Genomic DNA, 27,993 nt, shown 5'->3' with positions numbered 1-27,993 from the left:
TAATACATCATGGTGATATTGATGGTAAGTATGTGAACCACTGAGCCCAATATGGTCCAGAGAAATGTGACAGGCATTGCGGATGGCCTGAAGCTCCAGCATGTTGACATGCAGTGAGGCCTCCTGTTCTGACCATGACCCTGAACTTTCAGCAACCCCAGATGTGCTCTCCAACCCATCAAAGAGGCATTGATGACAATAGACCTGGTTGGTAAGGACTGGATGAAAATAGGTGTCCTGAAGGCCCAGAACAGCAAAACAGTCATTCTGAGGTGGGGAGAACAGTCAATAGCGTGACCATTCAGAATCTCATGTATCTGATACATCTGTTGAGGCCATGAAGGTCAAGAATTGGTCTTACTCCTCCCTTGGATTTGGACACCAGAAAATACCAGGAATAGAAGCCCTGACCCTGGTGTTCCAGCAGAACCTCCTCCACTGCTCCCAAAGCCAGTAGAGAGCAGACCTGCTTGAGGAGAAGTATCTCATGAGAGGGGCCCCTGAAGAGGGACAGGGAGGGAAGGAAAGGAACTGGATGGCATAGCCCAATCTGATGGTATTTAGGACCCAGCTGTCCGGGGTGGTTGAGACCCAAGCACTGTGAAAGCAAGCAAGCCAGCTTGTCCCCAAATGGAGGGGATGGGGAAAAGGGAGCCATGACTAGACCACTGCTCTGGATCAGGGAATCAAAATGGGCACTTGGGGGATGACAGCGGGAAAGCATGTCAACTGGCCAAACCCTGTACCTAAATGCCTCTTTAGCTGCGACCTATGCACCTTTCTGGAATAGTTCAATTGTCTTGGGGGAGGGAAAGACTGCCCAAATGTACACTGCAGACCATAATGCTGCTGACCACTACAGTGGCACCTCTGCACTCCCGGCATGGACACGTCCAAGGACTGTAGGGTAGCCCTAGAATCCCTGAAGCAATGCAGTCTCATCTATCTTGTCCAAAAAATGCACTCTGACATCAAAGGGCAAATCCTATCTATCTTGCTGCACATTGGGAACAATGCTCAAATTCTGCAGCCAGGGTGCCTCTCTCTTGGTCACCCTCGAATTCTGGGAGTGCTGCTGTTTTGTGCTTTGGATCCAGCACCTCTCCGAAGAGATGGAGTCATTCCCTGTCGCGTGTGCCAAGGAAAAAGTTTCATAAGACCAACTGAAGCCGCCCAGGTTGTGTGGGGACTTGTCTGCCTCCTCCAGAAGGAGTGTAGAATGGAACAACGTGAATGCTGACACACAGGCTGGAGCAGGTCCTGTTAACCGCTGCCCCAGTACTGGGGAGATGGGAGGGGGGCAAGACACTGCTTTGTCGATTCTGGTTCTGGCCCTGGGGTGTCCGTTGAGTCCAGTACCAATGAGGGTGATGCCAGCACTGGCTATTTCTGTGCCAGCAGTGTATCAGGAGGCAATGGACCTGCTAGGACTATGCAGGTGCCAAAGCAGACAGCATGGCCTGTTCAAGAAGGTGCTACTTTAGATGGAAGATTCCTCACTACCTGAATCCATTTCATGAACAATTTGCAAATCGAACACTGCTCTTGATGTGGGGATTGTTATTGGAGATCACTCCTCTACATGATGGACAATATTTAAACCCTGGTGGAGGCATCACCAGGGAAATACTTAGACTAAATTTAACTAATACTATACTAATGGTACTAATGAACTATATACAGTTCAAAAAAAGGCACTAAGGAATAGAGATTGTGAGGTTAGGAACTATAGAGAGCTCCAACTCCAGGCATGAGTGGGTAAGGAACTGAGGGGAGGTCAATGTGGCACCACCTCATATAGCCATAGGAGGGTATATGAGCATGATGCATAAGCACTACCTCTTAAAGGTACTGCTAAGCAAACTTCTCCAGCTCTGGTGCACTGGGCACGCACACCCCTAAGTGGAATTCAAGGCTGCATCTACTCAAAAAATGGGTATTTTATACCTGAAAATTTGGTGCCTGTAAATTGCTTTGTACCAGTCCCAGCATGTAGGGTTCCTGAAACCAGGTGGAGCTAGAGAATAAACCAAAGCATTAGAAATATCAGTCTGCCACAAAACTAAGATCACATTGATGGAAATTTCCCTTATACCTATATTAGTAGCCTGGCTTGTTGTTTCTTCTGCGTGGTTTATAAAAACACTTTTCACAAAACAATGTATATGTGACCTCTCAGTGCTTATCCTCAAAAGAAACCTGCACACCTTCAAAAGATGAGCAAGGGAGCCTAAATTCATAACTTTGCTAGCCACTAAAAATCATAGATCGAATAAACACACTGGATTTATGGTTTATTACAATCTATAATCTCCCTTCCCAGCCTTCCCCGCATCCTTTATCTCCTTTCTCCCCTCTGACTGGAGAGATGTTAACTGGCCACTTCACCTGGAATGATCCCTTGAAATGTGCGTTAACTACTTATGCTGAACAATCTGTTCCACCTTATATTAGCTGTGGTCCTGAGCACATTCCCCAGAGCTGATGAAGAGCTCTGTGTAAACTCAAAAGCTTGTCTCTCTCTCACCAACAGAAGTTGGTCCAATTAAAGATATTACCTCATCCACTTTGATTCTCTAATATCCTGAGACCTACATGGCTACAACAAAACTGCACATACAGACAGATCGTACTTCTGATTGGGATGTGACTTTTAGTTCTGCACTCACTGCATATGTACCTAATTCCAGGGCTGGCTTACAGCAGATTAAATAATTACTTTACAAAAAGCCTTGACTAACTGGAGGCAATTGCCTACCCTATTATCTTACTGCAGTTTTCATCATGGTCTCTTCAGAAAAATACAATAAATTAATTTATAAAAAGGAAGAGGGCAGGGAGTGGGGAGGGGGGAGAATAGGCATCCTGCAAGATGGGAATGCTTCTCAATCTTATCCAGATTTAAATGTGTAGGGCCACATTTGATCATTGGTGTTTAAATACAAGCAGGTGTAACCAGTGTCCATTCACAAAAATAGAATTTCTGTTGCCCTGGTAGCGATGGATACTATCTTCTGCAAGAACTGAAAATAGTTGTATGAGCAGGAAAAGCTTGAAATGGCAGCACATTACTTCCAATTTTTGGCAGTTTCACTTGTGTACCCATAGTGCCCTCTAGCATTCAAATGAGAAAACACTGTGCCTTATCTGAGCCTTAAAAAAAAGTTTCACAACCTCAGAGGAAGGAGACTTCAAAATGCTTTGAAAGGACATTCTTCCCATGTTAAAAACAGGATGCTGTATTGGAAACGATACTTTCCCAGCTTTTATATAGCACTGTCCCACAGAACTTAGAAGCTCTGCAGGATGAATTCTTGTGCCCTTAAGGCATTTCAGCACTTTTCTATATCCCACATATAGCGAATGTGAATTAAGATGATGCATTCTCTTGGCATGAGAATATGGATGTTTACAGGCAATCTGAATGGACTGCATATCAACATACATATTTGTCAAATGTCTTCTATTTCCACACACAGAAAACAGAATTTGGCTCAAATATTTTTTTATTAAACGGAAGTCTATATAAATTGAAGAATAATTTGTGGTCTTTAGTGAGATAAGACAAGTTTCATAGATTGTAGAAAGCAAATTATTGTATAGAGAGAAGGCTTAGTTTGCCTCAGAGAAAAGCAACCTTCCATCTAGCTGAAGATCATTAGGAAAACATTTTGGAGAAATTTGATAGTACTTCCTTCTTCCTTTACAGTTAGAAGGGCACTATGGAAGCCTATGAAAAGCATGAGTCACCATTTATTGATAAAACAGAGGAACTGCTTTGATGCCCATCCAAGACCAGAAAAGAACCAGCTTCCAAATGCCTGAAGTGGATTTCACATCTAATATTCAAAGTGAGCTGTTAAAGATAGTCCTACCATTGCTTATCAAGAGGGGTTATACCTCTAGTTTAATATCCTCCTTTTTCTTAATAGATTTGGTGATATAAACAGATCTGCTTTTTATAAGAAAATAAATTGCTGACAAGCTTCCAACAAAAATTCACATGCGAGCCAGCACCTACAACAGACGGGTGTTCTGAGAATTAGTCTTTGTAAAATGTATTGAATAAATGAAGTACGTATTATTAGTGGCTTCATGAGAAACATTTTTCCAATATATATCGCAAAAAGGCTGAAGTATGAGGGAAACTGCTGCAATAGATACATGATTTCTATTTTAAGAAGAAAGTCTTAAGAATGACTTCCTCAGTTTTATGTCTCTCCACCTGCTGATAGGAAAGGGTAATATACTGTTCATACACCTGTGCAGCTAACATTGCAGGATGTAACCTTGCACAACCTTGGTCAGAGAAAGGCAAAAAGCTGAATTACTGTATTGGCGTACGGTGGAGGTCAGGAACATATGACCACATCAGTAACAAAGTAATAGAGGATCAGGTAATACGCAGTTCCAAAGACATCAATAGGCTCTCAGCATTACAAGCCCACTGGAAAAACGAAATCCTGACACATCTGGACAAAGAAAAGAAAAAAATGCAATATTAACATTCAAATAATTTCTGATTATCTAATAACAATGCTAAAAGCTCAGACAGCATGAATTTCAAAGCAATTATCTACTGGGGAAAATATACAAAGATAAATGATTTGCAAAATGTTTGCTTGACAATTGATCTATAATACTTATAAAGCACCAATAAACGTAGTATCCGGGCAGCAATCCTGCTGAACATATTAAAAACCCTATGAAGATACATGCATAAGCCCTACCAGGGGTTCACAATGCTTAAAGAGCTAATTTCCAAGAATCGGATAATCTGTTTGATTTTTCAAAGAAAAGCTAGTAAACCATATTCATCTTGAAATTTCTTTTGAAGAATTTCTAGGATAAATCTTTTTTGTCTTAATAAAATAGCGGCATGTGAAGATGATAATGGGAATGCTACCACAGCAGCACACTTGCTGTAAAAATCAACACCATTCCAACTCAAGAAACGAAAAGCTAAATATTAACCAAAATCAGGGTAATGATCTCTTATCTCTAAATTAACTCCAGTATTTTCTGAAGAAACTTCAAATTCTTGTGCTATTTATTTCATTTGTTTTAACCACAGTAATTTAACTGGTTAACAAGAGTAACATAGGATCTGCAGTACTGGGTTACATCTAATATGCTACCTTCTCCAGTGGCCAGTAGCTGATGGTGGAAGGTGAAAAAAATCAATGCACCTGGACAAATCTGTAATACAGTAAATGAGGTGTACTGATGGAAACTTATGCCAGTTCCTGTGATCACTTTGTGGCTGAAAAAATACCAGGAGAAAATCCAAAAATCCCAGTCAATGATATCAAGTGAGCTCATTATAAAGAAAAAGGCAAATTAACAACAGGTTTGGGAATAATTATTATTAGATCCTTAGTGGGATTAGAAGGCTCAGGGAACTGGTAATAAACTGTGTGACATTTCATTTCCAGGTCCCTGATTTACATCAGGGCCATATCAGTGGAGGATGAAAATTCTTTGTATCTGATGGCGTTTGGATGTGCTTTGCCTAGTGGACAAATATCCATGTTACAAAACCAACATCACAACTGACTAGAGGAGCATTATTGTTGGCAATCAGAGCAAAGATGCGAAAGGCCAATCTATGAAGATTAAGCTACCACTTCATCTCTCTAAGAGTGGGTCCTTTACAACAGGGTTAAGATATATTGGCAGATCTGTACAAGGAGGCTTCCTCTGATGTTGCTCATGCTGTACATACAAGATCTTAGAGGACAAAGATGCTCATTAAAGTTTAAAATGTTTAAATACTGAAAAGATTTCAAAATGTCATTCTTCAACATAAAAACGGTTACCTACCTTTTCGTAACTGTTGTTCTTCGAGATGTGTTGTTCACGTCCATTACACATTAGGTGTGCACACGCTGCGTGCACGGACGTCGGAAACTTTTCCCCTTAGCGGCTCCCGTAGGGCTGGCAGGGGGGCCCCGCCAGAGCGGCACCCCGCTCTGGTGCATATATACCCCTGCCGGCCCGACCCTCCCTCAGTTCCTTCTTGCTGGAGACTCTGACAGAGGGGAAGGAGGGTGGGAAGTGTAATGGACGTGAACACCACATCTCGAAGAACAACAGTTACGAAAAGGTAGGTAACCATTTTTTCTTCGAGTGATTGTTCACATCCATTACACATTAGGTGACTCACAAGCTTACCATAGGAGGAGGGTAGGAGTCAAGGAACAACTGATTGAAGCACAGCCCTGCCGACTGCCGCATCCTCTCTGGTCTGATGATGGACTGCGTAGTGCGCTGTGAATGTGTGCGCCAACAACCAGGTGGCTGCTTTACAGATCTCCTGGAGCGGAACCTGCGCCAGGAAAGTCGTCGAGGACGCTTGAGCCCTAGTCGAGTGAGCCGTGATCATCGGGGCTGGCACTTTGGCAAGCTCACAGCATGTGCGGATGCAATCCATGAACCACAATGGAATCCGTTGTGCCGAGATAGGGAGGCCCTTCATTCTCTCCGCAATGGCAACAAACAACTGTGTCGACTTGCGGAAAGGCCTGGTTCTTTCCAGTTAGAACGCCAGGGCCCTACAGACATCTAGGGTATACAGGCTGCAGTGACTTGGGTCCGTGTGTGGTTTCGGAAAGAATACTGGTAAACAAATGACCTGACCCATGTGAAATTGAGAGACCACTTTAGGGAGGAATTTAGGGTGTGGCCTCAGCTGCACCTTGTCCTTATTTAAAAAAAACTGTATATGGGGGTTCCAAAGTGAGGGCCCTCAGCTCTGACACCAAAGTCTGACGTAATGGCCACCAAAAACGCCACCTTCCATGAGAGGTGTGTGAGAGAGCAAGAGGCTAGGGGTTCAAAAGGTGGTCCCATGAGCTTAGTTAAGCCCAGGTTAAGGTTCCATGGGGGAACCAATGGGCGCGAGTAGGGAAACACCCTCTCCAGCCCCTTGAGAAACTGGACTACTGTGGGGTTGGAAAACACGGAATGTCCAGACTCCCCAGGGTGGAACGCCAATATGGCAGCCAGATGTACTCTGATTGAGGAGGCGAGACCCTGATGTTTGAGGTGCAGTAAGTATTCTAGTATGGATGGGACAGAGGCCTGAAGAGGCTGTATTAGCTTAGGTTTGCACCAGTACAAGAACCTCTTCCACTTGGGGAGGTATGCCGCCCTTGTGGAAAGTTTTCTGCTACCGAGGAGAATTTGTTGGACCTGGCGGGAGCACCTACTCTCCATAGCGTTTAGCCACAAAGATTCCACGCCATGAGATGTAGAGACTGTAGGTTCAGGTGGAGCAGGCGACTTCTGTCCTGCGTGATGAGATCTCGGTGCAGGGGCAGGGCAATCGGGGCAGTCACTGACAGTTCCAGCAGGGTTGTAAATCAATGCTGGCGTGGCCAAGCCGCTGTGATGAGAATCATCACCGCTTTGTCCCTGCGGACCTTGAGCAGGACTCTGTGGATGAGTGGGAGTGGTGGGAAGGCATACTTCAGAGTCCCGCCCCCTGGAACTGCGAAAGCATCTACCACCGAGCCTGGGCTGTGGTTCTGGAAGGAATAAAACTGAGGGCATTGGCTGTTGTCCTGGGTGGCAAAGATCTCTTTGGGGAAATTCCCACCTCCGGAAGATTGATCTCAAGACGTCTGTTCATAACATCCATTCGTGCACTTGATACGATCTGCTGAGGCGGTCCGCCAGCTTCTTTTGTACCCCCAGAACGTATGAAGCCACTAGTTGGACTGAGTGAGCTATACGAAAGTCCCACAGGAGAAGCGCTTCACGGCAGAGGGGAGAGGAACGGGCACCACCCTGCTTATGTAGAACATGGCGGTAGTGTTGTCCGTCAGAACTGTCACGCTGTGGCCTTCTATGGTAGCGTGAAAGGTCTGGCAGGCAAGGTGGACCGCCTTTAGCTCCTTTACGTTGATGTGGAGCGACATTTCCTCCCTGGACCACAACCCCTGCGTTTGCAGGTCCCCCAAGCGTGCTCCCCCCATCCTAGGTCTGATGCGTCTGTTACCAGCGTCAAGGTGGGTTGTGGTGTAGCGAAGGGGACCCCTTCACAAACTATCTGCTGATTGAGCCACCAGCGGAAGGAGTCTGAGACTTGAGCCGGGATTGTCACGAAAGGTCAAAGGGGTCTCTGACGGGACGATATGTTTGGGCTAGCCACAGTTGCATCAGTCTGAGTCTCAGTCAGGCATGTTTGCACACTGCCACGTGCTCCAGAAGCTGCATGCAGCATCTGACTGTAGTTGTGGGGAACCGTTGCATAGAGATTACGGTTCACTGGATGGCTAGGAACCTGGGAACCGATAGGCTTGCTCACACCTGTACCAAGTCCAGGACTGCCCCTATGAAGTCCAGTCTTTGCGTAGGTATCAACGAGGACTTGGGCAGATTGACTAGGAGACCTACCTTGTGGAACAAGTCTAGTGCCATCGTCACGTGGGAACAGACCTCGTCCTTGGACCGGCCCGCAAGGAGCCAATCATCCAAGTATGGATACACCCGCATTTTCCTTTTTCGAAGAAATGCTGCCACCACTGACATGTATTTCATGAACACCCGTGGGACCGTTGCCAGGCCGAAGGGTAGGACCGTAAACTGGTAATGGTGCTGGTTTATGGTGAACCGCAGGAACCGCCAGTGAGCGGGGTCAATGGCGACGTGAAAGTACACATCCTTCATATTGAGGGCAGTGTACCAATCCCCTGGATCCAGGGATGGGATAATAGAGCCAAGGGAGACCATGCGGAAGCGGGCCTTGACTAGAAATTTGTTGAGTCCGCGTAGGTCCAGAATGGGTCGAAGACCCCCCTTTGCTTTGGGGATAAGGAAATACCTGGAGTAGAACCCTTTCCCTCTTAGGCCAGGCTCGGTGCCATCCCAGCTCTTTCACGCTCCGATGCATCTGGTGGTCTGGAAACCATGGCCTCCTTGTGAGAGGAGGGATGGCCATGCGGGGAGTGGGACCAATGCCCTGAGAAGTCGGACCTCGAGGTTCTGGAGGGGGGCCCTTGTTGCTAGTGGTAGGGCCATGGTGTCCAGAAGGGCCACTGCCCTGGTGGGCCCCACTGCAGGTACCACGAGGTTTGGTGCTCTCTGCTGGCTGGTGCCCTGCAGGCACAGCTAGAGCGGCCCGAGTCCGCCTCGTATTCCACGGACGGCGACCTCGAGGGCCGCGGCAGTGCTGAGGAACGGTGCCAGTCAGGGACTGGTCTTGTATTGACCAGGACTGGGATCGGGAGTGGCGCCTTGCCGATTGGGACCGGGATCGGTACCGATACACTGGAGACCGGGAATGACGGCCAGCGGTCGGGCCCGGCCTTGAAATGTTCCTGTGTCTGCTTGGAGAAGGAGCCGGGGAACGCTGGGACGGCGGGGCCAGTGCTGAGTGCGGGCTGGGACCAGACGCCTTCGAGGCCTGCTGAGTCAAGGGCAGCCTGGAGTCTATTGAGGCGGAGCTCGACTAGGGACCGACTCCGGGAGCAGTGCCGGGATGGTGACCTCAATGGGTGCAGCATTGCCGGTTTGCCTCTGGATGGCAGTCTCGGTGCCGGAGGCTTCTCCTTGGTCAGGAGGAGGCTCGCTACAGACAATTCAATGAGGCCCTTTGCCACCGCAAACGTGTTTGGCATGGAGGGTTGTTCTGGGAGCTCCTCCAGCCCTCCTCCTCACTCAAGGCGCTTACCCCGGGGCTCGACGGGCCATTAGGCGCCAGAGCCACCGGTACCAGGGTCTGTCCCGGGGCAGCACTGCCCTTTTGCGCACTCGAGTCCTTCATGGGCACTGCTCTCTTATGTGGGGAGCGCCCTCGGGCCTTGGGTTGGCCCTTTGACTGGGTTGGTGAAGTCGACCGGTGCCGGTCGTGTTGTCTCGGTGCCGTAGGCTTAAAATACCCCACCAGTGCCGGATCACGAACCAATGCTGGAGCACTCCGCACCGAGGCCGCTGGAGCCGTGGGACGGTCCGAAGTTGAGGGCTGTAACACAGCCTCCATGAGCAGCTGCTTAAGTCGAAAGTCTCTTTCTTTTTTAGTTCTTGGCTTGAAGGCCTTACAGATTTTGCAGCGCTCTGTCTGATGTGATTCCCCCAGGCAATGGAGACACGAGTCATGGGGATCGCTAATCGGCATAGGCTTGCGATACGTGGCACAAGTCTTGAAGCCTTGGGCATAGGACATGCTCCGCCGCCCAGGGCCGGTGCCGGAATTTATCTAAAACCTAGAACAAATGAAGCTTAACTATCTACTAAGATACTGCTAACAACTAACACTGATAACTGATAACAATGCTAAGGGACACTCTCAGTCGAGAGATAGAAGATGTTCCAACGCCGCCACGGACGGTAAGAAGGAATTGAGGGACGGTCGGGCCGGCAGGGGTATATATGCACCAGAGCGGGGTGCCGCTCTGGCGGGCCCCCCCTGCCGGCACGATGGGCGCCGCTAAGGGAAAAAGTTTCCGACGTCCGTGCACGCAGCGTGCGCACACCTAATGTGTAATGGACATGAACAATCACTTGAAAAAGAAATTATGTTTCCTCCCGGTTTCTTTAAGCCAAATTTTCACTTGTTCATTTTACAACCCCCACCCCCCGACTCAATTTCTCAATTTCTATAACCCTGGCTTTAAGAGTTACAGTTGAACCCTGTTATGTCGCCGGCCTAGGGGTTTGCCAAAAAGTGTCGAGATAACCGATGATCGAGATAAACCCCTATCCACCCCCCCACCCCTGAACTCCCCTGCCCTCTCTCCAACACCCCCTCCCTACCCCCTTACCGCGGTGCCTGCACGTGGCTGGATCCGGCGAAGCGGGACGGGGAAGCGGGGCCGGGCGGCCGTGGACGGGGACCCGGAGCCGGGCAGCCAAAGAAGCGGGACCTGGTAAGCGGGGCCGGGCGGCAGGCGAAGCGGGGACCGAGTAAGCGGGGCCGGGCGGGCGGCAGGCGAAGCGGGGACCGGGTAAGCGGGGCCGGGCGGGCGGCAGGCGAAGCGGGGACCGGGTATGCGGGGCCGGGCGGGCGGGCAGGGACCGGGTAAGCGGGGCCGGGCGGCGGGCGGCAGGCGAAGCGGGGACCGGGGAAGCGGGGCCGGGCGGGCGGGCGGCAGGCGAAGCGGGGACCGGGGAAGCGGGGACGGGCGGGGACCGGGGAAGCGGGGACGGGCGGGGACAGGGGAAGCGGGGCCGGGCGGGCGGGGACCGGGGAAGCGGGGACCGGGGAAGCGGGGCCGGGCGGGCGGGGACCGGGGAAGCGGGGACCGGCGAAGCGGGGCCAGGCGGCCGGGCGGGCGGCGAAGCGGGGACCGGGGAAGCGGGGACCGGCGGGCGGGTACGCGGGGAACCACGGGGCTGGGGACGCGGGGCTGGGGAGCCGGGGAGCGGGCGGCCGGGGACGTGGGGAGCCGGGCGGCCAGGGATGCGGGGAGCCGGGCGTCTGGGGAACAGCGCGGCTGGGGAGCCGGGGAGCGGGCGGCTGGGGACACGGTGGGTCGGGGACGCGGGGAGCCGGGCGGCTGGGGAACTGCGCGGCTGGGGAGCCGGGGCCAGGGCAGGAGTCGCGTGGCCGGGGAGGGATGCGGCAGGAGCCGGGCAGGGCCGCCGCCGGAGTTACAGTCGAACCCATTTATCTCGACCTCGGTTAGTGGCAAATTCGGCGCTCTTCTGTGCCCGAGATATTAGGGTTCGGCGAGATTAAAGAATCGACATAACCGATGAGAAACCGATAAGACAAAGAGGGAGTTTGGCGGTTCCACTTCTAAAACGTCGACTTAATAGGATTGGCAAGTTAACCGAGGTCGAGATAAATGGGTTCGACTGTATTTAAAAGAAATTCTCACTCTTTTGTACATGGCTTTTGAGACAAAGACAAGTTACAATTTCTTTGACTTTCTCTTCCTGTTACCCCACAACTTTGATAGTTTTCCCATCATTTTCTTTTAACTCAACGTTTTCAATGAGTTACAGCTTTGTATTTTTCTGTCTTAAGTCCTTCATCATCCAACATCTAACAAAAGGCCATCTTAAAGAAAGAAAAAAAATTACCTTTTTCCTTAGAAGTCGGCAAAAGTTTACTGGAAAAAACAAGGCAACTATTCTTGGTGTTTCATACTAGCAAAATTCATTTGCAGAACTGTTGGATACAAAACAGAGCAATTTAGCTAAGCACACATGCATACATGAGCAGAATCACATTCAGGGGGATCAACTCAGTAGGGAAATGAAAGTTGTGAGATGTATGGATTGTTAGATTAAAAAAAAGAAGGCTGCTCCACAAGAGAGACTTCAAGTGATGACTTCAACGTGGTCGGACTGTGTGAAGGGACAAAGAGGACTCTGGTGCTAGGCAATAGGAAGGAACCAGGAAGATGGCAGACATACATGGCATGTAGTTTGGAGCAAACCATAAGGTGTCTAAAAACCAAAAAGGGCAGCTTGAAAAGGATTCAGAAGTAAATGGGAAACCAGTTTAGATTGTGGAATGGTCTATATGCTGTACAGAACTCAATCATTACTATTATAACTGGGGGGGTCCTCTGGGCACTAAACACAAACAGTGGCCCACTCTAGCTGGGGGAGGAAATGGCTGTGCTTGTTTCTTTAATGTGTGAGAAAGTGAGCTGAAGCATTGTGACCCTGGTATTCTTCAGTAACTAGAAGAGATATGACAAGAAAGAGTACAAAATACATGACAGCAACAATGTTTTCATTTTCACCCTAATTTTGGAGGCACATAATTTTAAGTTTTTCGTAGGAAGACCACATGACTAAAGGGATTAATATGAAATGGAATCTCACACAGCTGTGTCACTAGTTTGAAGTCAGTACAACTGAGCAATCACCAAAAGTTGTGACTATCTGATATCTAGGTGAAATGACTTAGTTTCAGCTTCTTTGAATATGGACCCATATAAAAACCTACACCCTAACAAACTACTCAATCTATGGAGCATGCACAGTCCTCATCTGCAGTACCTGATATGTGAAAAAACACAACTCTTCAGTCTCCAACATTTCAGTCTGGCACCCTTCAGAAGTACTAAATAATTAAAAAATAAAAAGTTGAAAAGTATGTATTTACTAAATGAACCAGAATAGCTCATTTAGAACACTACAGAACACACACCAAAAAACCCTTCAGACCACCAATTTAGAAAGCTACTCTGAAGGACCCTCTTACCTCAGGGATGATATTACTTCCATTTCCCTTCATCTCCTATTTTACGAATAAAAGGGCTGCCTGCAGAGTAATAATGTTCCAAGAAAAGACTTAAGGGGAGGTGGTAATTTGCTCCCAATTAAATAAAGACTGCACAGAGAAAAATATTACAAGATCCAACTACCACCTCTGCACCTGTCTGCTGAGAGGTGTATTGGATATATATTACACTTATTTGTGGGCTGATGGATACACAAGGCTCCAATAGCAGATATGCCTACAAGAGACCTGAGGAGGAGCCAGAATGCTACTTTAAGGAAGGTGAAACACTTTCTTTTGGGTATAGGAGTTACTCTATTTCTACAGGGCTAAATCTTAGGGTTTTTCTAAAAAGAGAAGAACTGCAAGCCTATGAAACCAATGTAGAAGATAGTGCCCTGTGGAAAAAGTGCGTATTTAGTATTTCTGCAAGCTCTCAGTTCTATTAGCATTTCTCACATTTATAAGTTTTAAAAAGTAACTAAATGAACAGACCATAGTATGGACTGATCATTTTCCCAAATGTAGTTTTAAAATGGAAAAAAAAATCTTTGCGAGGACAAAGGAGATATATTAATATATAGGCTCAAAGTTCTAAAGACTAGAATACCTACCATTCACTTTTCTTAATGTATTCTTCTGTTATATTTCTTTAGTGCACATATCTTTGTGGGATCAAGTTCTCTTCTGTGGGTCCACAGTATATGCATACAAATGTTCTTCTTATTCATTAAATGTTATTCTATTTGAAGCAGTTTGACTTAAATTACGTTATCAGTTTTAAAATTTAAAATATGTTTCCAAGGCTTTTATGCAGCAAAACCATATACTAAAATACAATTGTATATCACCTAAAAATGAGACTTCACATTTCAAGTTAGTAGTTTTTTTTATATATTCAATAGGACGTTGATGTAAAAAAAAAAAAAAGACAGTGATTATAGCTCCTTTTGTGAGTATGGGGGTGGGGGTGGGGAGGTCACCATTTGGAATGGTCTTTCTTCTTTCCTTTTTTATTTTTTTCCATTTTCAAGGGCCATTGTCTTAGCTTTTTTGGTTATTGCTTTTTTTCTTTTTTTTTTTCTTTTCTTTTTTTTTTTTTAAAGACCATTCCATTTATTTATTTTTTTAAACATCTTAAAGTCATAAGGACTTATATGCAAAGCAGTCATACACTGTTTCATTAAAACCCATACGTAAAATACGTACACAAATCCAACAAAAGGCTAGTACATAGTAAAGCCTAAGCATACTACTATGCAATATTATGAATACATAACTTTAGAGACTTCAGTTTAGTACTGTTATCTATTCATTTCTGAAAACATTCACAAAGATTTTAAATGCAAATTTTCATTCCATATCTGGAATAGAACAAAAATTATCTATGTTATAACAACTCTTGGTCTTTTTTCCGACCAATTCATTAAATTACAAAGAATCCAAAGAATTCTCTAACTTTCAGGAGAAGTATGTAATAAAAACATTGCATATGTTCCTAATAAGATGTCTTTAGCAATCATTTACTGAAACAACTCAAACATGAATCTGGCAAAATACAGGATTGATCAGCTGCTTTTTAGTCTATTTCTGAAATCCAACTTCATCACATTTACCAAAAAACCTTTTAGTACAAACAAGCAAAAGTACATTAGGTAATACTAATGCAATGTAGGTACAGTTCCAGCACTTTCTCTGATCAGTTGAATCATCTTCTCCATGAACGAGATTCATTATCCTCTTCCTCTTCATCATCATCTTGAAGCAATGAGTCATCCACCAAGGATTCTTCCTGAAACTTCAAAAGAAAAATGTGTTAGGCTCCATTTCAAAAAAGGTCAGAGAATGTAAAAGATAAAAACAAAAAGTAAACTTCTGCTACATAGACTTTAATGAGGACAAAGATTATATGTGGACATTCCCTTTTTAATTTGAAACAGAAAAAAATGAAGGTTACTTCTAATCCAAGTTCTTCAAGATGACTTCATATTCACACTTATGGTAGTGCACCACCTGGTGGATAGAACCTTCCAGCAGCTCCCATTGGCAAGGAGCAGCGATCCACGGCCAGTGGGAGCTGCGATCGGCCGGACCTGCAGACAGGGCAGGTAAACACACCGGCCCAGCCCGCCAGGGGCTTTCCCTACACAAGCAGCGACCCCCTGTTTGAGAAACCCCAATATCAAGCATGTAACGGACTCCCATTTATTAGCATGAGGTTTCAGAAAGAAACTGTCTCATTGAAATGGATCTCAAACATTTTCATAAAAATCTGGGAGCAAGTTTAAGAACTGCTCTATCTTTGTGAAAATTTGTAAATGGTAGCTCAGCTATCAGGGCATGCAACTCACTCACCTTCTGGCTGTGATATCAGTGATGAAGACCACATTAATAGATAAGTAAAATAAAGAACACTTCCTCATGGTTCAAAGAATGACCTCATAGGCGTAGATGAGGCCAAATTAAGATCTCAAGATAGACGGGATCCCGTAGAGGAAGATACACATGTTATATAATTCAGACTTTAATGTCAGAAGGGACCATCGTGATCATCTAGTCTGACCACGTGCACATTTGCAGGCCACAGAACCTCATCTATCGACTCCTCAAATACACCCCTAACATACTGCTAAGTTACTGAAGTCCTCAAATCATGGTTTAAAGACTTCAAGTTACAGAGAATTCACCATTTACTCCCCGACCCCAAATATGGTGATCAGTTAGACCAGAACATGTGGGCAAACACCACCAGGCAGATAGCTGGGAAAGAATTCTCTGTAGTAACTCAGAGCCCTCCCCATCTAGTATCCTGTCTCCAATAGCTGGGTATTTTTGCTACTAGCAGTTGCCAATGAGTCACATGCCATAGTAGGCAATCTTATCACACCATCCCCTCCATAAACTTATCAAGTTCAGTCAGGTTTTTGCCCCCACTGGTCCCCTTGGGAAACTGTTACAGAATCACATCTCTGGTGTAGAGAAATCTTCATCTAATTTCTAGCCTAAATTTATGCATGGCCAATTTATAGAAGTTAGTTCTTGTGTCCATACTGGCACTTAACCTAAACAACAACTCTACCTCCTTGGTATTTATTCCTCTGATATATTTATAGAAAGCAATCATATTTCCCCTCAGGCTTCTTTTGGTTAGGCTAACCAAGCCAAATTCCTTGAGTCTTGTTTCATAAGATAGATTTTCCATTCCTCGGATCATCCTAGTAGAGCTTCTCTGTACCTGTTCCAGTTTCAATTCATTTCTCCAACATGGGAGACCAGAATTGCACACAGTATTCCAGAGGTCCTAGCACTACCTTGTATAATGGTACCAACACGTCCCGGTATCTACTGGAAATACCTCGCCTGATGCATCCTTTGACCGCATTAGCTTTTTCATGGCTGCCATCACACTGATGGCTCACAGTCATCCTGTGATCAACCAGTACACCAGGTCTTTCTCCTCCTCTCTCGCTTCCAACTAATAAGTTCCCAGCTTGTAGAAAAAATTCTTGTTGTTTGTCCCTAAATGCATGACTTTGCACTATTAAATTTCATTTCATTTCTATTACTCCAGTTTACAAGGTTGTCCAGATCTTCTTGTACAATATTCCGGTCCTCCTCCATATTGGCTATGCCTCTCAACTTTGTGACAAGTTTGTGAGTGGTAGCCATGTTAGTCTGTATCAGCAAAAACGAGGAGTCCTTGTGGCATTTTAGAGACTAACCAATTTATTTGGGCACAACCTTTCGTGGGCTAAAACCCACTTCATCAGATGCATGGAGTGGAATTGATGAAGTGCATCTGATGAAGTGGGTTTTAGCCCACAAAAGCTTATGTCCAAATTAATTGGTTAGTCTCTAAAGTGCCACAAGGACTCCTCTTTTTCCCAACGTTGTGTCATCCTCAAATTTTATTGGCACACTCCCACTTTTTGTGCCAAGGTCAGTAATAAAAATGTTAAATAAGTTTGGTCCCTGAAGACTGATCCCTGAGGAACTCCACTAGTAACCCTCCCTACAGTCTGACAGTTCACCTTTCAGTATGACCTGTTGTAGTCACCCCTTTAGCCAGTTTTTTATCCACCTTTCAATTCTCATATTAATCCCCATCTTCTCCAGTTTAACTAATAATTTCCTATACGGAACTGTATCGAATGCCTTACTGAAATCCAGGCAGATTAGATCTACTGCATCTCCTTGGTCTAAAACATCAGTTATTCTCTCAAACTCCTTCACAAACCTTTTCACAGAATCATACAAAAAGGGATCTAACATCGACCAAAATGGGGTAAGCTGAAATAGCAGTCAAGTGAACTTTTAAAGGACGATCCTTAAGTCTTCAAATACATTAAATATTCCAAATACAGGGTATGGAAGCTACCACTGGCAAATCAGATTTTCCCTTCATCCAGACAAATCTAGTTCATTTTAACTAGTAACACTTTCTCATAGACAGTTTTCTAGTGTTAAGCCATACATTTTGTACCAAAGAAGAACATAGTTGCTCGTGAGTAGTCATAGTATGACGGCCCACGCTGTGGATCTGAATGAAGAATCCCATCTTGCAGCTGTGACAAAATATCTGGAGACAGAGGAAGATTTACATACCATCCGACAGCTGAAGCAGGCCCATGCACCACTACTGTCTCAGCCAAGCTGGAGCAATCAATGTAATTTTTTCCCTGTCCTGTCTAATCTTCACTACTTTCTGAATCAATGGAAAGAAGAGAAAAGTATACAGAAGAGCCTTTCCCCAATGTAGAAGGAAGGCTTTTTGTTGATTTCTGTCACAAATAAGTCCATTTCAGGTTGATCCTAATGGGAAAAGATGTCATGACAACCTGATCCTTCAGGGACCGTTGTGAATCTGAGAGCTGTCCCTGCTGAGATGATCTGCTAACAAACAGCCTTCCCCTGCTAAATGTGGGGCTACTGGATAGTGCTCCTGACAAATGCATCAATCCTATAACCTAACTGCTTCAGCACATAACTGGAGTGAGTGAGTTCCCTCTTGTTTGGTCATGTAAGACAAAGTGGTTGTACTGTCCATTGCTACCTAGACTACCTTCCCCTGTATATGAAGAAGGAATGACTTGAGAGATGAATGACTCTTAATTCCAACATGTTGATGTGCAAACTTTTCTCTTGAAAAACAGAGCTACCTTGGATTGTATACTGAGCTATAGATGGGCTCCCCCATCCAGCGTTGGAAGCATCTGACATTTTTGTCAATGAAGGCGAAGGAGGACTGAACAGAGCACCCCTGAAAAGACTTGTTCCTCCATCACCTTCTCGTACTGACAGTCTTGAATTTACAAAATCACTTGTTCTATTTTTAGAAACCTATCTTCTGGAAGAAAATCTTTCCCTGCTACTGAAGTGCTGTCTATACTAGAAAATTAGGTCAGTATAACCTCACTCGAGGTGTGAAAAATCCACAACCCTGAATGACACAGCTACACCAACCGAAACTCTGGCATAGACAGTTCTAGGCCAATGGGAGAATTCCCCCGTTGATCCAGCCACCACCACCTCCTGGGAAGGCGGATTACCTAAGCCACTGCTGCGTGACTGTAGCATTTTAAGTGTAGACAAACTCCGAGTCCAGTAAGCAACCTATAAAGGGAATTCTCTGAGTTGGGCACAGATTTGACTTCTTGACATTGAGAAACAGACCCAGATCTGAAAAGAGCAAGATCTTAACCTCAACATCGAGTAAGAGAACCTTGCATGTAGTCACTTTCAGTAGCCAATTTCTCAAATGCAGGTAAACAAAAATACCCTGTTTTCTCAGATGTGTTGCTATCACAGAAAGGCGCTGGGGGGGGGGGGAACCCAACTCTTGGTGCTGCTGACAGGCTGAATGGGAGCACCTTATATTGGACATGGCATCTTGCCACCAATAGCCACAGGTATTTTCGATGACTGTGCCACATAGCAATAATGTGTGTCCTTGAAATCAAGAGTGGTGAACCAATCCACAACTGTAAGCAAGGAAATTGTAGATGCCATGGTTAACATCCTAAAGTAGAATTTTCGAATGTATGTATTCACATTTCTTAAGTCTAAAATTGGACTTAAGCCCATCTTTTTTCTGTATCAGAAAATAACTTCAATAAAACCTCTGTTCCCAAAGATATTTGGATACTTCTTTGATAGCTCCTACCTAGAGCAGCTTGTGAACTTCTGTAAGCAAAATCAGCCCACGAAAAGGGTCCCTGAAAATGCAAAGGTAGGTGGAATTGAAAGGGGGCAGTTTCATGAATTGAATGACATAGGCTTTTTCTATAATGTCTAGTACCCATAAATCCAATGTAATCAGCCTCCCTCAGTTGATAAATCAGGCTAGTCTGTCTCTGAATAACAGAGGAGAATGATCCTCACTGATTGGTCAACAACTCTTGATCCTCAAATCTTGATATCAAATCTGAGGCATGGTGTTAGCTGAAGATGAAGAAAAGGGAGCTGGTTGCCTCATTTTAGGTCTAGAGCTGAAAGACCTTCTTATGCTCAGTCTGAAATGAAGACACGGATTGCTGCTGCTGACACCTCTGGCTACACACAAAATAAGACTGACAACTGTGGGTAATACTGTCTCTGGTATCTAAATGATGGAGTAGGTGGTCTCTTCCTGGTCATGAGACCCAGACAACGAACACTAGAGCTAGTCTCCTTCAATTTTTCCAAAAGCTCATCTGTCTCAAGTACTGAAAATACACAAGTGTGGTTGCTGCCGTGTTGGTCTCAGAACTTTAGAGAGAAAAGGTGGGTGAGGTAATATCTTTTATTGGAACAACTTCTGTTGGAGAGAGAGAGAGAGAGAGAGAGGGGCTTTCCATCTTACACAAAGCTCTTCTTCAGATCCCATGTAGATGATACCTCACCCACCACAAGCTCTGCCTCAGAGCAGAGTTAGCTTATAGCACTGAAAATAAATGAAACTTTTAAGAGTGTGTAAAGTTGTTTAATATCCTTCATTTTGTACTCTAAAGATTTTCTTTTTAAAATATTGTGAAATTTAATATAAAAATCAGCACCTTGCCTCTGTACAGCAGCTCAATTCTCCAACATTAATGTGACATCATCTGCATAGTTCATGAACAGAAACTTCAGGAGATTTACATTACCTTTCCTCTTCATCTAAGTGTATTATGCTTAATGCTCGCCTTATCTGCTGTTATCAAACTGATTTTTTTAAAAAGCTGAAGATTCCCTTGTCTGGGGATTAGTCCTGCTTTAAGAAGGGGGTTGGACTAGATGACCTCCTGAAGTCCCTTCCAATCCTGATAATCTATGATTCCAACAGATAATTTATCAAAAAACATTACAATGTGAAATGCATTCTGGCAAGGTGATTGGAACAGTGTACAGAAATTGAAATATTTGTCAAGTTAGACTTGTGCTACAGAAAGTAAAAATGAGTTTGGGATAATTAGACATCTTAAAAAGAGAGAATGGGTTGAAGAATGAAGAGACAATGAAAGAAAGTAAGCTTATGGTAAACAAAGACAATAGGCGGTTTTGGACATATGTTCATTCCTTCCCCATAATTTTTCTCTAGTGTTGAATTCATTTGTCTCAACTGCAAAAATGCATGATTCTTAAAGGAAAAGCTTTTTAGACACCCTAGTAATTATTTTTAGGTATAGGCATATTCACTATGCCTATCTAGTTCAATTTTGAACTTGATTGTAAATTGTTGAAGTGTAATGTCTCATTTTAGACACTATGATTTGCAGGAGGAAAAATATCAAATGGGATAGATTAAGTACCTTTGGTTGTAAAGAGGCAAAGTGACTATGAACATATGAGTTAGACTATTTTCCAGTATACTGTTTTAAGGCTCCTGGCAGCATAAGAGCTTGGACATGTATAATACATTGAAGAATCATAAGAACTATTAAAACATGAGATGCGCATCATCTGGTCTTCAGAGTGTCTCCCATTTTTATGTTTTCTACAATAAAGAAAGTTCAGCTTCATTCCTCCCCCCATTTTTTTTTTAATAAATTATATTTAAGAGCTTTTCCTCTTCACGTGGCTCTGCACATTTCCATGTATCGATACTGTGCTGCCTGGTGGCACCTCATGGTTGAGCCTTCTCCAAACAGTGCCTGCTGGAGTGCACTTGTGCTCCATCCCACCTCTCCCCTCAGTGTCTGGGAACGTTCTGAGGTGGAGGCTATGTGAGCAGTGCCGTGCCCTCTAGCACCTCAGTTCCCTCCAACCACCATGGTAAATAGAAGTTACCTCACCTGGTCCTTCAGATAAGGGGCATTCTAAGTGCCTTGTTAGATTTATAGTAGTTTACTCCTAGTACAGTTAGTATAAAATAGTGTTTTCATACAGATAGTGCATACGCTTATTAAGGTAGGTTCCTTTGTGTTATGGCAGAACCTCCGAAAAAAAACAACCTGAGCTTTGAGATTTGCTTGGTGCCCTGCTGTTTTCTGGGTGTCGGACAAGCATATGAGGCTTTTGAAATGTCTGGGCAAGATACATTCACCTCTGGGTGCTCCATTTGCCAGACTAGCTTCCTGAACTTGTAAGGATAGGCAGACCAGGCTTTAGGTACTGTAGCTCAAAGAAGTTCTGGCCACTAAACTGTCCAGTTCCAGAGGTTCTGCAAATGAAGAGGACTGATTTGGCTTCAGTGGCTTCCTTAAGTAAGGAGACTTCAAAGTTGTGCAGATCGCTATCTGTGCAGAGTTATGCTCCTTTGGAGAAAGCTACCAATGCTTCAAGGGCACTGGAGAGAGCCTGTCAGGAAAGTCAAGGAACCTAAAGCTATGTTGGTTCCAGCTGCATGAGAACAGAAGCAGCAGCTGTGGGAGAAGGCAGCCACTGTTAGCAGTGCCATATCCCACTTGTTAGACCCCTCCAAAACAGATGTTGCTACTACAGTTCCAATGGTAAGCTCAAGTCTGTTCCAGGCTCTTTCAAGCCCATTGCTGAGTGATGGAGTGTTTTCCCGGATCAGTCAGTTTCCAAGTTTGTGGCGCTGAGCCAATCCTCTGCTCCAGTTCCCAGGGCCACCATCAGAGGATAACAGTAGTGGCTGATGTCCATTTTCCTGTGCCTCAGAGTCCCTCAACTTTGAACGACAGGAATTTGGCAGGGGAAGAAATGATCTTTATTAGTCCCACAACCTGCTTCATCTGTATTTAAATCTCAGCCAATAGATTAGGACTATTGGAAACTATGCCTATTGCCATTCTGGGGTATTGGTTCAGTACAGCCTCAGAGGAAAGAGTGCAATCTATTGAATTATCTGCCCACCTTCTTTGTCTCTTAGGGTATTACTTGTGCCCATACAAACACACAACCTGTTTTTTATGGATAATGGAACTTGTAAACAAGAAGTCAAATACTTGGGTGAATTGAGTGTCCACAGACACTACTAAGGCAGTCAGGTATTTTCAGTTTATAAGCGAAGCGTGCATGAAAGTCAGAACCATTTATTATAGAAACAATGAAAAAAACTGATACTGGCTGGGATAAAACCAAAACTGAAAGGAAGAATCAGTGTGGAATTTCTCTTTTATGCAATTTGATGACCACTGCATTTTCTGAAATGTTATTCTAGACTGGGGGTCGGCAACCTTCAGCACGCAGCCCATCAGGGTAATCCACTGGCGCAGGCACAGCCCCTCGCAGCCCCAAATGGCCACGGTTCACTGTTCCTGGCCAATGGGAGCTGCAGGAAACGGTGGCCAGCACGTCCCTGTGGCTCACCGTTTCCATTAGCCAGGAACAGCAAATCGTGGCCACTAGGAGCTGCGCGGGGCCATGCCTGCAGACAAAGTAAACAAAATGTCTCACAGCCCGCCAGCGGATTACAGATGGGCCGCGTGCCAAAGACTGCTGACCAGTTCTAGAATTTGTCTACTTAAAATCAGTGTATATATTTCCAATACTCACGAGTGCATGGGCTAGAAGTAATACAGAAGTTCTCTTAAAGGAAAAGCTGACATTTAAGAAATGCAAAATGGTCTTAAAGGAACTTTGATTGGAAATCCATTATGTATGGGACTTTACTGAAGGAAAGAGGGGACTAGTTCAGTAATCATTGGAGAGAATGGAAATTAATGCAACCTGGTTAAGTAAACAAGATAAAAGGGAACGATAAGCTTGTATGGTTAAGAATATGATAGGAAAAAATGACATAAGAAGTTAGATTGCTTGAACATACATATACCAAAATCATCCTGGTAAGGAGATAATTAGGACATCTATAAAAGATCCACCCAGTTGGAAAAATAATTATGATCAGAAGACATTGAATTTAAAATTTCAGAGACTATTTCAACAATAATATGAAGATTTTAGGAAGCATACAAAAGCAATGATCTGCTAGAGCTTATGAAAACAGATTTGACCCAAAAACTGCCACTACCCTCCCTCCCACAAGAGCCACATTGGACTGATGGCCATAACAAGACTCAAAAACAAAAGTCAGACCCGAAATGGCTAGTAGGAGGGAAAAAAAAGGTTAATCAAAACAATAATGCAAAGGATCAACAAAAACTTAACTCCTAAGCTACAGCTTCAGTTCCAGTCCCAGAGAAACAAATATCCTGCATCACACCTTCGGTACTTTCAACTATGAAAAGTCAGGGGAGTCTCATCCATTCACCAAGGTTTCACACAGTTTGTGAATTACATTCACAGAGAAAACACCAACATGTAGCTAGCTGGTCCCTAAACTTTTTCCCCCATTACATTAAGGAAACCTGACTCATTATGTGGATAAAATCTCTACACTGAGTTTCTCTTCCCCTCAAGGAAGCCCCATCAGAGGTCCCTTTTCCAGGCAGGCAGTGATTCTCTTGTCTCTGGGACCTAGTTCTTTCCAGGACTGAGAGGTTTTTCCCCTCTACCAAGGCATTCATCACATCCAAAACCCTGCTTCTTTGCTCCCAACTTGTATCTCCCCCAACCCCACATCACTCTCTAGAGCTGAAGGCCCCAATTTCCAGACTTGATGTTTCAGCAGGAATTGTAGAATGAAACTGACTGCAGCCCATCTATAGAAGAGAGAATCAATTTCCTGCCTCTGTTCCAGTGTTTTTAAAGGACATTACACCCCCTCACTATGTAAATTGTAGCTTACTTTACACTTGCCTTTATTCTTTTTCTCAGAAGCGAATAAAATTACTGTTGATCTACAGGGTAATATAGCCAGACAACTCCAGAATTCACTTTTGCTCCTTCAAGAAGTTTCTTCAGCAGATCCCCACTAATAAACTAGCAAGCAGTGACTGCTTTCAGGAGGAAGACAGAGAACCAAGACTGAAGCATTGCTTTCCATATTCAAGCATCTGATCTGGCTTTAAGAATTAAAAAAAAACAATGCTTCATTAAAATATAAATTGAAATCTAAGTGGCAATTTGCAAATTTCAAATTTGGAGGCTCCAAGAAGGCACAGTCTGAACTGAAGTGGCCTGGTCTATCCCTTTTTCTAAACCTCAAAAGATTTCATCTGTTTAAGTACATGTAGAGACAGCAATCTGATATGTAAATCTGACTTCTCCTGGAAAAGGAGAGAGAAATGAATTAGTATCAAATGAAAATAGTAGAACTGTTGGGTACAGCTATAACTGTGAAACAGTTTATAAGAAGGTCTCGCCATGAGAGCTTCGATCTCGGACTGTCCTAGCTTAAGTTCATTTTACTTGGAAAGTTGTAAAAAACAGATCTTGGGGAATCTTTTAGAGATATTTCTCATTAAGGTTTTAGGCCTATGGAAAAAGAATCTAAATGTAAAAAACGACCATGAGCTGATTCTGTGATTGTACTGGTTGAAGGAAAAAGGAACCAGCTGATATCTAGGGAGCAGGATCTCTCTTTTACCCTCTAGGTTCCAGAAGCAACATGCATTTGGGCATACCTACTGCTCAAAAAGTTTATTGCTATCAATGGTTCTATGGCCCATGAAACAGAACACATGACTCAAGAAGGTGCTTTTTAGCCTTTAGATTAATTGGATCATATTTAAAACTGAACCTGGAAATTAAGTGGAATTAAGAAAAAAAGAGAACTGTTACAACTACAGTGAAAACTGCTGCACAGCAATTTGTGCAGAGCTGGAAGTACATAATGCAGAAGGAAGAAGGGTCACAAAGTATGGATATGTGATAAACTGTCAATTGGACTGAAGAGAGGAGATTAGGAATCAGTTTACTGACAGTTACAAGTCCTTTATGCTTAGAGTATGGAGAGCTGGAGAAAGATCACATTAATGTTAAGGAATGAACTAGCTATTGGTAGGGTGACCAGATAGCAACTGTGAAAAAACAGGACAGGGGGTGGGTGTAATAGGCGCCTATATAAGAAAAAGTTCCCAAAAATGGGACTGTCCCTATGTAGGTTTTTAAAAAAAAAAAACCCAGAAAAAAAAGGTACACCTTTACAGTAGGAAAAAAATTCTAGTTCTGCACAATAAATGAGTTCTGTAGGAAAGAAATTAGTCAAGTCTCAATTAGTAATTTTTAGTTGTGATTGTAAATCCACTGAATTATAAAATATCAGAATACTAAAGAACAGAAATGGGAAATAACCAAGACAAAAATACCTGAGTTGGTGGAAATGTTGAGATTGATTCAATTTGAAGGGAAAAAAAATGTTGCAGTTTAAAAAAAAAATCAAAACATTAGATAACCAAGGGAAAGAAACTTACAAGAGACTACTTTATTTTATAATTCAGTGGATTTACAATTATCTCCATTGATTGTCCTGGACATGACACCTGGGTTCCGCGCCGCGCTCTCCCCCTAATCCCCCCCAACCTTTGTACGAGACACTCCTGTTTTGATAAATTACTAAATGGACCATCACAGTTTTGTTCTTTGTTGTGAAAGAGATACAATGCTCCTGATAGGATATGATGGAAGATTTGAATCAACAATAAGTTCACAGTGGAAGAATGGAGAAGGCAAGCTTAGTAGTAGCACAGACAAGAAAGTATACATTATGTAATCAAACTACAAATCCCTATATGGTACAGGAACAGAGTGGGAATCAACAGATGTTACCTATTTTTAGAAAAAACAATCTATATTCTTTCATCTTGCCAGAAAATCAAAAGAAAAAGGAACTTACTTCCTCTTCATCTGGTTCAGCTTCTTCTGTTTCAACAGCAGACATATTAATAACTGGCTTATTCCATGCCAACTTCAAATCCTGTCCTTTGAATCGAGATCCGTGAACAGCAGCCTGAAGCAAGTTAGAAAGTTCTTAGTTTCACATTTCTTTGTGAAAGGGAAATAAAATAATCAACAGTTGATCAGAGACCAAAAGTAAACAGACACTAAGCTTTTACTGGGGGGTTGGCGGGTGTGTGTGTGGAGGAAGTGATTTTTACACATTTGTAAAACTGATTTATGAGCTATTATGGACATCTTAAAATCTAAATAAATTTACTAAACATACCATTACAGTGTATATAGTTCAGGACTTGATAATCAAATGCATTTACAGAGCTGTTCAGCTAAGAGTTTACAAAAAGTAAAAAATACAGTATTAATCAAAATGGAAGTAAAGAAAATAAGCTTAGTAAGTCATGGATCAATTCATGACATGGCTAACGTACTGTCATGAACACCTTACTGAATTTTGATCAGCGTTTCACACCCTTGAAAGATGGACACAAATTGAAAAAACACTTAATACATTTACTTGCTACAAGAACCAAGCATCCCACAAATACAAATGATTCAAATGTAACAAAAATTAAACTTTGTGATTACAACTTATTCTACTGGAAAATGCTCCACTTCCTGCAAACCCTTTGTAATTGAAATGTAAAAATTTTAACTTATGGGATATTCATGCCTTTCTAAGTACCAGATGCATTAAGTGGCTGCTTTGGAAATAGTATGTTCAAATTAAAGTAACATGAACTAGCATAAATCAGCGTTAGCAACATTTCGAAATAACTGTCACGGTCACAAAAGATTTATAGTACAATCTGAAAGTACAGCATAATGTGAAATGTAGAAACAATTACATGTTCAATGACATCTGAACATGAATTGTGTGATATTAAAGTCCCCAGGTATAAATTTTAAATCTGTACATATAAATTTATGATAAATTTAAAAGATTCCATGCTTATTAAAATGCAGCTCAGGAGTTTTTTGTTCATGGTCTCATCACAATGTCACACAACTAGAATTTTTATAAGTACTTATACATGACATTTAGGTTCAGAAACAACTTGTAATCTTTTGAAGAAATTACTGCTACATAAAAATGCAACATTTTATAGCTAGGGAATCCTCCTCTCCCTTCCAGACTAAAATGTCCACCACCATAAAACTTAAGCTTTTTTCAGCCAAAGGTAAAATATTACATTTTCTTCTGAATAAGCCCCAAAGAAAGCTTTTATGATTCAACTAGTTCTGCAACTAATCTTCATTACCAATTACTACTCTTAAAATCTGATTTACTAACAGGCACCAAACAATTTATAATCCAACATGTTTTGAATTATAAAATAAATTTGATTTCTTTGAAAGTTCTAGATTTAGTTTTACAAGTCATACCAGAATGTGGGAGGGAAACTATGTAATAGCAAATTCCTATTTCATAATAAGTTCAAATGTCTTCTCTTCATCATTATGAAAAAATATTGCCATACGAGCTTGCAGTGAAAAAGGCTCTTTCATGATGTTTACTGTATAGGTGGAGTTTCTCTTCAATTAACATTATACACACTTTGTATTGCTTACATATAAAATTTGTGTTAAAAGAATATTAACATTACGAAGTCAAGCACTCAAAAGTTATGAAATGCCAAAATTAAGGTCGC

The 27,993-nt window shown here is 43.4% G+C and overlaps 1 protein-coding gene across 2 annotated transcripts in view; it reads right to left on the bottom strand.

Moving 5' to 3' along the window:
• Window positions 1–3,470: 3,470 nt before the first annotated feature.
• Window positions 3,471–27,993, bottom strand: part of RBM26 (RNA binding motif protein 26) — a 105,750-nt gene continuing 81,227 nt past the window's right edge. Inside the window, exons 21-25 of one of the 2 annotated variants that reach the window (XM_045011054.1) lie at window positions 26,283–26,396; window positions 13,798–14,981; window positions 12,961–13,024; window positions 12,031–12,118; window positions 3,473–4,472 (exon numbers count right to left, since the gene is read on the bottom strand). In XM_045011054.1, the coding sequence (XP_044866989.1) occupies window positions 14,892–14,981; window positions 26,283–26,396 (204 nt within the window). In that variant the 3' untranslated portion in view covers window positions 3,473–4,472; window positions 12,031–12,118; window positions 12,961–13,024; window positions 13,798–14,891. Of the gene's footprint in view, window positions 4,473–12,030; window positions 12,119–12,960; window positions 14,982–26,282; window positions 26,397–27,993 lie in introns of both variants that reach the window. The other variant, XM_045011047.1, reaches the window with a different exon arrangement.

Source organism: Mauremys mutica, chromosome 1 (assembly GCF_020497125.1).
Source record: "Mauremys mutica isolate MM-2020 ecotype Southern chromosome 1, ASM2049712v1, whole genome shotgun sequence".
In the NCBI taxonomy this organism is placed as follows: Eukaryota; Metazoa; Chordata; order Testudines; family Geoemydidae; genus Mauremys; species Mauremys mutica.
The sequence above is the reverse complement of the archived record's forward strand: the minus strand, read 5'-3'. Positions and strand labels throughout refer to the sequence as shown.